Source organism: Pristiophorus japonicus, chromosome 1 (genome assembly GCF_044704955.1).
Source record: "Pristiophorus japonicus isolate sPriJap1 chromosome 1, sPriJap1.hap1, whole genome shotgun sequence".
NCBI lineage: Eukaryota > Metazoa > Chordata > Chondrichthyes > Pristiophoridae > Pristiophorus > Pristiophorus japonicus.
This window is the reverse complement of record NC_091977.1, coordinates 2,412,628-2,424,840: the sequence shown is the minus strand read 5'-3', so window position 1 is coordinate 2,424,840 and position 12,213 is coordinate 2,412,628. Positions and strand designations below refer to the sequence as shown.

The 12,213-nt window shown below is 45.9% G+C and overlaps 1 protein-coding gene across 1 annotated transcript; it reads right to left on the bottom strand.

Annotated features, from left to right (window-relative positions):
- Positions 1-933: 933 nt before the first annotated feature.
- LOC139274188 (probable G-protein coupled receptor 139) lies at positions 934-4,908 on the bottom strand. Its single transcript, XM_070891230.1, has 2 exons — positions 4,839-4,908; positions 934-1,841 (listed from the first exon to the last, which is right to left on the bottom strand). The coding sequence occupies exons 1-2, from the start codon at positions 4,906-4,908 to the stop codon at positions 934-936; spliced, it is 978 nt and encodes a 325-aa protein (XP_070747331.1).
- Positions 4,909-12,213: the final 7,305 nt, after the last annotated feature.

Genomic DNA, 12,213 nt, shown 5'->3' with positions numbered 1-12,213 from the left:
TATTGGGACTGTAAAGGGACTAATTAATGTAAACCATGGCAAGCTATTTCAAACTAACCAGAACAGTAGTACCAGAGCACACGGCCTGAGCTTGAAGTCTGATAAATGGAAAACGTCTCTGCAGAAACAATATTCAATATGCGATGCTCATTCTATGGCATCGACTCGCTCGCGAGACCCTGGAATGGTATCAATTCATTTAAGTGCAAATTCGATAGATTTATTTCAAGAAATAAAAATTTGTGTTTGAATATATTCATAACGTGAGGCATGACATTTGCTAAGGCTCTGTACCACGAGGCAATTGTTGGACCCGATGACGGGGTCTGCTGTAGACCCATTGATAATGATTGGTGGTTATGATGTAAGCAGCTCCGTCATTGCATCATACTACTATAAGAACAGTTGCAGGCGCACGGGATGGAAATGCTCTTTTGCCATCTATGAATTGCTGTGGATCTGTCTGTTTATGGATATATGAGTGTGTCTGTGGGCGGTGTTCAGTGAGGGGAGAACAATGTGCGGGGACACCACTTGTTCCCATTTCAGAAAGCAGCCTCTCCTCACAATCTATAACAGTCCCAGGGGGGATATTGACGGCCCTTCATTGAAAAGTTTTTCTTAACATTCAAGAACAGGTCTGATATCAGACTCAATACACCACCTGAATGCAGATAGTCACCAGGAACCTCTGGGCTGGTGGCAATGTACTAGTCCTGAATCAGCCCTGATATGAGAATTAGACAGTAAGTGAGAACCTGTTCAGTATTGAATTGTGCGATAATGCAATTTGCCTCATACTTTCTTAAACCCCGGTGTGTTGGATCTTACAGTGAGTGACTGTATCAAAGAGCACAGGTTGTGTGTGACATGGACCAGAAGAGTACACGATGCAATATAATGTGCAATTTACGGTGAATTTTACAGTTGTCATTATTTGAATAATTTAGCAATTAGAGTTAGTGGGTATTTCAGCCCATTCCTTAACTCGTCTCTGAATTTATGCTGGGTCCCTGTATAAATAAATGGGTTTATGCAGGAGCTCAAAAGCTGAAGCATAAATCCGCTTTCTTCCAGAATAAAATTTGACTCATTGAAATTGTAGCCTGAGAAATAACTGAGGTTCGCAATACGGACATAGAGGAAAGTTATAAGGAACAGCAACCATAACAGGATGAGACTGCCCGAGATACAGAAGAGCAAAACGATGGATTTTCTCCGGTTCTCCATTTCTGGATCGCTCTGATTCTCAACGGTGCTGCGGACTTGGAGCCTCCTGCGGATTCTAATGGCCGCTAAAATGTGTCTGACGGTCAGAGCATTCAGCAGTAAAATCAGAATGAATGAGAGACAGGGGGTTGAAATGCGGTGAATCCAGTCAAATGCGGCCCATGCAGATGAGGTATAAAATGCTAACTTGATTTTGCAAAACCAGGATATATTGTCAATTATATACAAAGGTTCATATATAAAATACCAGAATGTATTTTTGAAACCGCTCAGGGCACAAACCGTTCCTATCACCAGAGCCGCAATCTTCTCGGTGCAATATTTAGTTTTCAGTTTCTGACAACAAATGGCTACAAAGCGATCAAAGGTGAACACGACCGTTACCCAGACAGAACAGTCTCTGATTCCATAAATTAACACAAAACTGAGACTGCAGACCGGGGTGATGGACATGAAACTGAAGGGGAAATAAATACCGACAATGCGGTTTAATATCACAGCCGTGATAATGACCAGGAGATCCGTCACCGCCATGGAAACCAGGTAGTAAGTGATACATCTGGAGAGACCGCACCTTCCTCGGCACAGGATCACAATGACAGCCAAGTTAGCTGTAATAGAGAAAGAGAGAGGCCGTGAGAGAGGGAGAACGAGCACATTTACTACTCCGAGTCCCAGCACAATGATCCGTTTGACAGGATTGGGTGTGAAATTTACAGCTTTGACAATTGACCATAAGATGAAACCCGATCCCTTACCCGACGGAGCCAAGTTTCTCTGTCTGTAATAATCATCCGCATTAAAAATAAGACATCAACGATATCGGAATGTAAAGTAAAACACAAAGGGACAAATAAACGCATTGAAATCAATGTCGGAAGGTCAAACAGTCAAGAATAGGAACAGATCTCCAAGAAAAAGTAAAATAGTTAATAATAATTAGGAAAATTATGTGATGGGAAAAATAAAAGTATTGCAAAAAATATTTAAAAGAATAATTATTAAAACTATCACCAATTAAACTGGCAACGACTGAAAGGCCCAAATCCTACCATTTAAAAGCGATAATGTCCAGCTGGGGACTGGAATCGGCCGCATCCAGTGAATTGCTCAGGATTATTTTACTGATGAAAAATTCATAAGTCAACGTGTGCAAAAGGATTCCCAAACCACGGAGGATGAAGGGACAGTTGAGGTTTGATTCATTTAATTGGGAATGTTTTAGAGGACACAGGGATAACACCCAGCTCTCCTGTGGATAGTGACCTGGGATCTTCAATGTCCGGCCGGTCTACCGAGGCTGGCAGATGATAAGGTCTGATCCGAGAAAGTATCGCGCCCTCAGTACTGCAGTGCTCTGTCCGATTACACTGTTCTCTTAGTCCCGCAGTGGATATTGAACTGAAAACTTTGTGGCATTGATACAATAGATATTACCAGTAATGCAGCCTCACAGAGGCTTTAACAGAGTTAATAAACAATACACCTACATGGACACCGGATAATGTTGTGATAATTCACCCAAAGTAAGAGTTAATACACAATAGACCTACTAATACAGCGGAATAACAGTGTGATAATACAACCACAGTAACAGAATCAATAAACAACAAAATTACATGTATGCCTGGATAACAGAGTGATAATTCACCAAAATTACAATTCCACGAACACAACATGAACATCGGGATAAAAATGTGATAGTTCATCCACAGTAAGAGTGTAAACGACACAGTACAAACACATATATACTGTGATAACCGTGTGATAGTGCATCCACAGTAACTGTGTCAGAAACACAATAGAAGTGCATGGACTCCATAATCGGGTGATCATTTATCCTGACCATAAATAAGAACATAAGAAATAGGAGCAGGAGTAGTCCATACGGCCCCTCGAGCCTGCTCCACCATTCAATAAGATCATGGCTGATCCGATCATGGACTCAGCTCCACTTTCCTGCCGGCTCACCCTAATCACTTATTGCCTTATCGATAAGAGTAACATTGTCAATAACACAATGGAAGTGCATGTACTCATTGATAAAAGGTTGATCATTTATCCAGGTTAACAGTGTAATAACACAATGGAAATGTGTGTACTCACTGATAACAGGGTGATAATGTATCCAGATTAACAGTGTAATAACACAATGGAATATGCATGTACTCACATAGAAACATAGAAACAGAGAAACATAGAAACATAGAAAATAGGTGCAGGAGTTGGCCATTCGACCCTTCTAGCATGACCGCCATTCAATGAGTTCATGGCTGAACATGCAATTTTAGTACCCCCTTCCTGCTTTCTCGCCATACCGTTTGATCCCCCTAGTAGTAAGGACTTCATCGAACTCCCTTTTGAATATATTTAGTGAATTGGCCTCAACTACTTTCTGTGGTAGAGAATTCCACAGGTTCACCACTCTCTGGGTGAAGAAGTTTCTCCTCATTTCGGTCCTAAATGGCTTACCTCTTATCCTTAGACTGTGACCCATGGTTCTGGACTTCCCCAACATTGGGAACATTCTTCCTGCATCTAACCTGTCTAAACCCGTCAGAATTTTAAACGTTTCTATGAGGTCCCCTCTCATTCTTTTGAACTCCAGTGAATACAAGCCCAGTTGATCCAGTCTTTCTTGATAGGTCAGTCCCACCATCCCGGGAATCAGTCTGGTGAACCTTCGCTGCACTCCCTCAATAGCAAGAGCTCACTGATAACAGGGTGATAATTTACCCAAAGTAACTGTGTCAATAACACAACATACCTACATATTCTTCGGGATAGTTCAATATTGGGAAGATATATGCTTCCGACCATATCAGCTCCATCACCATGACCAAATACTTCCACCTCCGTATCAGTGCCCACCTCCACAGCTGCGTCAGCTCATCTGCCACTAAAACCCTAATCCATGCCTCTTTTAATTCCGGATCCGACTATCACGAACGCTCTCCTTGCTGGCCTCTCCCGTAGCAGAGCTCATCAAATAAATGCTGCCAGTATCCTGAATCGCACCGGATTCAGTTCAAACACCACCCCTCTGCTCGCTGACATACATTGAGTCCTGGTCCTGCAACACCGCGGTGTAAAAATTCTCATTCTGGTTTTTAAATGGCCTGTTTAATATATTTTTATGTGGCTTGGTGTCACACTTTGTTTGATAACGCGCCTTGACAAGTGTTACTACATTAAAGCTGCTGTAAAAATGCAAGTTATTTTTGTTTGTAGTTCATGATTCACTCGCAGTTAGATGGCAGGGACGTGATGTGTATCAAACCCATTAACAGCGCGACATTATACCGTTAAATGGGAGACATTGTACGCTTAATGGGTAGAAATGGTAGTTAAAGGGAATACATGATACTATTAAAGGGAAAAGATGGTACAGTTATCGGAGGATTAATTACACTGTTAAAGAGGGGAAAGGATAGGCGGTTACGGGCAGAGATATGGATAAAGGAGTGAAATTATACTGTCAACTCTGAGAATTGATACAAGTAAAGTGGTGAATCTTACAGTTAAAAGCGAGAAACAATACCAGTAAACACAACAGTGATGCATCTAACCAAGGTTTTCTATAAATAACAAGTAATACAATGCTTTACCTGGAACCCCGATAGCTGCAATGACAGGATAGTAAAGGGCAAACACGAGACCTTTTGGGGATCCGTGCATTGCTGGAAGAAGCTCTGATCAGGCGCCCCACTACATTCAAAGGTTCTTACATTTATATCTGTGGTCAGCCTCCAGGGAGATAATTAGTTGGTTTGATCTTGTTGATATTAATGACCGTAATCGAAGCAAACAGATTAAGGCAGCAGCTGTCATGTTCGTGTTTTTGTTTTGATGAACTGTATTTAATTGGATCTGGGTGCAGCTCAAAATGAAATAACAAGAGACCACAATATGATTCCGATTAAAGTTCTTCAGAAGAAATAATTAAAACTTTGATATCTCGATGCCCTTGGTGAAAGCTGTTTTGAGCGTATTCGATACAGCAACCTGGAATAAACATAGAAACATAGAAACATAGAAAATAGGTGCAGGAGTAGGCCATTCGGCCCTTCGAGCCTGCACCGCCATTCAATGAGTTCATGGCTGAACATGCAACCTCAGTACCCCATTCCTGCTTTCTCGCCATACCCCTTGATCCCCCTAGTAGTAAGGACTATATCTAACTCCCTTTTGAATATATTTCGTGAATTGGCCTTAACAACTTTCTGTGGTAGAGAATTCCACAGGTTCACCACTCTCTGGGTGAAGAAGTTTCTCCTCATCTCAGTCCCAAATGGCTTACCCCTTATCCTTATACTGTGACCCCTGGTTCTGGACTTCCCCAACATTGGGAACATTCTTCCTGCATCTAACCTGTCTAAACCCGTCAGAATTTTAAACGTTTCTATGAGATCCCCTCTCATTCTTCTGAACTCCAGTGAATACAAGCCCAGTTGATCCAGTCTTTAAATTATGTTCTTGAGCCAATAAGTGAAAAGGCATCATTAGATTCACTATGAGTAATGACCCTGAATTAGTCAATAATCGCATGGTATGGGAACACCTAGTTAATATGCCAATAACAAGATTGAATTCGATATTGGGGTTGAGAGGGAGCAGGGCGAGTTACTAAACAATTTTTAAGTTCACAAAAGTGGACTTTGGAGGGCTAAGGCAGCGACTGACCACAGTAGACTTTGTAGAACAAAAATAGAAAAACTACAGACAACAGTGGAAGGTTCAAAGAAGCATTGGTTAGAATACTACCTCTACATACCTGTGCAAAAACTGGGATACAATGAGTGTGAAATGTGTAGATGATGCAGAATTTCTAAAATGCAGTGTGCCGAACTTTTTTAGAAAATATGTAGCAAGCCCAAGAAGGGAGGGGCCTGTTCTGGACTTGGTTTCAGGAAATGAAGCTGGGCAGATGGAAGGGGTATCTTTGGGAAAGCATTTTGATATTAGTGATCATAATACAATTAGATTTAGGGCAGTTATGGAAAAGGAAAATTACAGACCAGGAATTAAATGTCTAAATTGGGGAAAAGTCTATTTTAACAAGCTGAGATGTGATTGAGCCAAAGTGGACTGGAAACAGCTGCTTGAATGTATCTCAGTGTCAGAGCAGTGGGAGGCAATGAAGGAGGAGATCCTGAGGGTTCAGAGTAAGTATGTTCCTTTATGGAGAAAGGGTGGGACTAACAAATCTGGAACACCCTGGATGTGAAGTGGCATGCATGGTAGGAAAAAGAAAGAAAGGGAGGCTTATGATCGATACCAAGTGCTCAAGACTGCAGAAAACTGAGGAGTTGTTAGCGGTTTCTACCTCGCCCAATTGCTGGTCGGACGGTTCGAATCGTCCCTGCCTTACAAAAGTTCTAGACCCAGGATTATTATTCAGAGTGTAAATGAAATAAGTCACGGACAGGAATGCTTTAGTGAAAAATTGTTCTTATATTTATTTGGTCGAACATACACTAGCTAAAACATGCACTACTAAACGAAATCACTATCTCTGTGGAGAGTAAAATCAGGTTACCAACGATATATGTACAATAACCAACTGAGGACCTGTAACAAGGATTCCCTCTTGCTATGGCGGACTCTAACTCCACCCCTACCAACGAATTACCCAGTCGCATAAGTCCCTTCACCTGGCTAAACCAAACGACATTCCCTCCCCAAAATAGTCATGAAAAGCTTCACTTGTGAGATAAACCCTGAACCCATACACCTCTGGTTACTGGCTGGGGACACTCGCGATCATGCTCACCACCACAAGCCGTTGGTCTCGATCGCCCAGCTCAGCACCTTCTTCTGTGGGACTGCCGCTTCTTCCTCTGATACTTCTTCTTGGTGGAGCGAGAGCAGGCGAGAGAGAGAGAATGGTGGGAAAAGAGACTATCTTTATAGGAGTCTTGCTACCCCTATCGTTCCCTTTAATCTTTAAAATTCTTTTGTTTCTAAGCACTCTGGTGCTTGGTCAGTGATGGGCCAATGATACCTGTGTTCCTAACACAGATGAGACTGCACACAGGGAGGTTAAAGTACCAGTGACCTCAGTCTTTATTAAGACACTCCAGAGTGAGGAACAGGCCTTAGGGGCCGGCTTATATACAGTGCCCCCAAGGGATGCTGGGATCCCTTGGGACTTCAGGGAATGCGTCCCTGGTGATGGAACATGGCAGTGCATGCTTTACAGATACACAACATCACTCCCCTCCCAAAGTCAAAGTGAAAACTAATTACAAGGTGAGGCAGTCAGAAGCCTTTCTTTCCCTGGTGGACCGCCTCGGTACAAATGTCTGTTCCAGTGTGTTGGCTGTGCCCTCGCTGGGCTGGCATGTTGTTGGCCCTGCAGGGCTGCTGGGTGAGCCTGGCCTTGCTGGGCTTTAGGCATGATTGGTTCAATTTCCTGGTCCGGGGTGGTGTCATTGATTCTTTGGGTGTGTTTTGTGGGATCAAAAAAGGTGGTGTCTGCTGTGGGTTGTACAGGGCAGTCTGTGAACCGCAGCCTCGTTTGGTCCAGGTGCTTTCTGCAAATTTGTCCATTGTCTAGTTTGACTACAAACACCCTACTCCCTTCTTTAGCTATCACCGTGCCCGCGATCCACTTGGGACCATGTCCATAGTTTAGCACACACACAGGATCATTCAGATCAATTTCCCGTGACACAGTGGCGCGACCATCGTTTACATTTTGTTGCTGCCGCCTGCTCTCTACCTGATCATGCAGGTTGGGGTGAACCAGCGAGAGTCTGGTTTTAAGTGTCCTTTTCATGAGTAGCTCAGCCGGGGGCACCCCTGTGAGCGAGTGGGGTCTCGTGCGGTAGCTGAGCAGTACTCGGGATAGGCGGGTTTGGAGTGAGCCTTCTGTGACTCGTTTAAGGCTCTGTTTGATGGTTTGTACTGCCCGCTCTGCCTGCCCATTGGAGGCTGGTTTAAACGGGGCCGAGGTGACATGTTTGGTCCCATTGCGAGTCATGAATTCTTTAAATTCAGCACTGGTGAAACATGGCCCGTTGTCACTGACCAGTGTGTCAGGCAGGCCGTGGGTGGCAAACATGGCCCTCAGGCTTTCAATGGTGGCGGTGGCGGTGCTTCCCGACATTATTTCACATTCAATCCATTTTGAAAAAACATCCACCACCACCAGGAACATTTTACCTAGAAACGGGCTCGCATAGTTGACATGGATCCTCGACCATGGTCTGGAGGGCCAGGACCACAAACTTAGAGGTGCCTCTCAGTTGAGCAACATGCCCAGAGCACACACGCTGCATTGCCCTACTCAGGACTCTAAGTCAGAGTCGATACCGGGCCCCACACATGGGATCTGGCTATCGCTTTCATCATTAGAATACCCGGGTGTGTGCTGCGGAGATCCGAGATGAACATCTCCCTCCCCTTTTTTGGTAGCACTACATGGTTACCCCACAACAGGCAGTCTGCCTGAGTGGACAGCTTAGGGAAGAATGTTCCCGATGTTGGGGAAGTCCAGAACCAGTGGACATAGTATAAGGATAATGGGTAAGTCATTTAGGACTGAGATGAGGAGAAACTTCTTCATTCAGAGAGTTGTTAAACTGTGTAATTCCCTACCACAGACAGTTGTTGATGCCAGTTCATTGGATATATTCAAGAGGGAGTTAGATATGGCCCTGATGGCTAAAGGGACCAAGGGGTATGGAGAGAAAGCAGGAACGGGGTACTGAGGTGAATGAACAGCCATGATCTTATTGAATGGTGGTGCAGGCTTGAAGGGCCGAATGGCCTACTCCTGCACCTATTTTCTATGTTTCTATGTCTTCTTCGGGCACCACACAGGCAGATGGACTTCAGTCAGGTTCAGGATCACGGATGCCATGGAGTAGTGCAGGTTCTGAAACAAAACGTTTTCAGTAGGGAGTAACACCAACCCATTCCCTGGACCCCTGGTGGGGGTGGAACACCTATCTACAGTCGTCTGTACCTTCGGGGCTCTGGGCGGGGGCTTCCCGGTGTATGAAATGAGCTCTGTGGTGTTAATGGTGTTCGGGGGATTTGGGATCACGCAGGAGTCCACACTCCGATCCCAACTGATCCCATCCCCGGCGTCCTGCCATTGCCTGCTAAAGGCGATTGACACCCTCGCTGGGCAGATCTTTTACTACCCCACATACACACATACATCCCTTCCTCGGATTCCCACCACTTATCCCAACACACATTCACTGCTCCCTGAGAACCCCTGATCGTCCGGTACGTGTTGTTACTTTGTCTTTCCCAGTCAGTTGTCTGGTCCCCTGAGTCCATGCTCAGTTCCTGAGCCACCACCACTTTCCCAGTGGAATGTGCCCCCTACAGCTAAGTCTCACCCGTTTACCCTCTGTTACCCTAACACGGGAGGTGGTAACCCCTATTCTCGGGCATGTGATTGATGCTTCTCCATAGGTGAACTTATCATGGCTGGAATACCAGGTGGAATTCGACTCCAGCCATTCAGGCCATCTTTCCTCATGGAGATAGATGCTCGCCCCATCCTTCGAGCCACCTCCAGTGATCACAGTCGGTCCGTCTCCGCCGGTGCAGCCGAAGACAACCGATTCCTCGGTGTTGTCCCTGCGACTCGTGCTGGTTTCAATCATAATGATCAGGGTTACTATGGCTGACTTCATCTTGTTCTTAGGTGTTCCCTGAAAACACACAGAATCACAACGTTGTCCTTGGGGTGATGCCTCACCTTTCCAGACACAGCACCACACGATTACCTTTTGTAACCAGAATTATCACAAACTATACAGACAAGCTAAAGAAAACAGACAGGAGAGAAAAAAGTTATGTACAGCGCCACTCATCTCCGGGTGGCCACACTGGGCCTCCTCGACCCGGTGCCTCTTACCACCCGGCTTCCTTCATTCACCAGTGTGTAAGGAGGCGTCCACAGCGCCCTTGGAAATGGGAATACCTCTTCACTACAGCAATCGATGTCCCCCGTGCTCAGACGCAGAGCAAAACCTCACCTTCGCTTGAGCCAGGCACCAGAGAACAGACCAGCACAGCACCCGAGGCACAGACCGCCCATCACAACTGCGTGGCAATGATCCGACCGGAACAACCTAAAAGTACCTTCCCAGCTCCAGTGGCAAGACTCCTGGGGAGGAAGATCGAATTCACAGGAAGTCTTCCAGCTTTTGTGGCAGAATCGCCGGGGAGAAGGATCAATGCAGTCGACCTCGAGGACAGAGGCAAGATGGCGTCCCTGCTGCAGCGAGGGGCAACGGCTGGAAAACAAGATGGCCGCGGCCAGACCTCGAGGTGAAACGCTGAGGGACCAACACGTGTCTAACAAAGGATTTGATTGGAGTAAAGCCAGCAGGGTTTTCTTAAAGGAGACCGGCAATCAACTGAACTTAAAGAGACATTGTATGCATGGCAATCAATGTAACGAACCGATTAAGATTGTGAACAAAATGTTGTTGCGAGATGTCGTGAATAGAGTGTCCCCAAAAGAAGCAAGTGAGTGAATTTGGGAGGGTAAAGGCACTGATCCTGATACCCTGCCCCAGGTCTATCCCACACTGCAGGCACCCGATGGCACTATTCACCACGGATCTGGAAACAAAAACAGCGCCAATGCGCGCAGTCGGCCACCGTTACCCACCACCCGGGTGGAGACGGCACAGCCCCCGGACACAGTCGCTACCTCGGCCATGTCCGGGAGCGAAAGGTCAGATCCAACGGGACCTGGAACAGCCAGGTTCCCAACACCGTTAGAGAGCAGGCAGAAGATTCTGCAGCCCTCAAAGGAGGACAGGGAGGCCACACACATCTGTGGCTCTGCCCACCACTAGGCAACGGCAAAGACCCTGAGTCCTGGTTAGGTGAGTGAACCAAGCCCCCCCACTAGCAGGGGGCACAGTGTCACTATCAGATGACTAGGACTCTGTCCGGTTGCTCTGGAACCTGCGTCCTTGCATACCTGTACTGCTACCTCAGTACTGACCATGACTGAACCATGAATGCAATCTGCCCAATCCTGTCGCACAACCGAAAAACTGAACCAATGTAAGTCATTGAACCAAGGTGTCACGATACAAACTGTAACTTCCTTTCTTTGTACTTGCACTGTGTCTGATCCTGTATGACCTGTATGATCTCACTGTGGGGGGTGGGGGGGGAATGGATGTATGCAGCCATGGACACACACATGGATCACAACCAAAACCCACTGGAACCTCCACAGCATCATCGAACTATCCAAACTGGTAACCACTACTCAACGTTGTGGTAAAAGGACTTGGGGGTTAACAGGGAGAGAGCCAAGCCAAAGCACAGCCAACGTGCAAGGGCTATTGCACTTTAGTCTGGGGAGAGCTAAGCCAGAGCACATAGTGCAAAGGTAATCAGCACAAAGGACTTGGGGGAGAGTGATGTTACATATACAGACTATAGATATACTCTCTGTGTAGTCACTGTATATTTGCATAAGATGGAGACTTGTTACCTGATGTACTCTCAATAAGGTTTACACTGTGTATATACTATGCTGACACCACTAGAGGGTGCAAATGGTAGAGACCGGGGTTTCCTGCCCCTGTGGCAGAGACTGTCCACCAGAGGGCACTGTGGTGGGAGACCTGAGGGAGACCATAGGTGTGCAGGGCCCAGTATAAAAGGCTGCCCACAATGCAGGTGCCTCACTCTGGAGTTACGAATAAAGGACCAAGGTCACTACAGTTTGAGTACAACACATTACCCCGTGGAGTCATTCATAAGTGCATTACAGACATAACAGGGAATACCCTGTGCTTCGAGATGGGCTGGCTCGGACCCCAATTAGAACTAACGGCAAGACTCCCACCCATTTTCTAGGCGAGTCTCCTGTCTCCTTCTGTAACCTTTCCTTGATGGTCCTATTCATCCGCTCCACAATCCCCGATGACTGCGGGTTGTGGGCGATGTGCCATTTACCCTCTACACCTAACATCTTCAGAGTCGCCT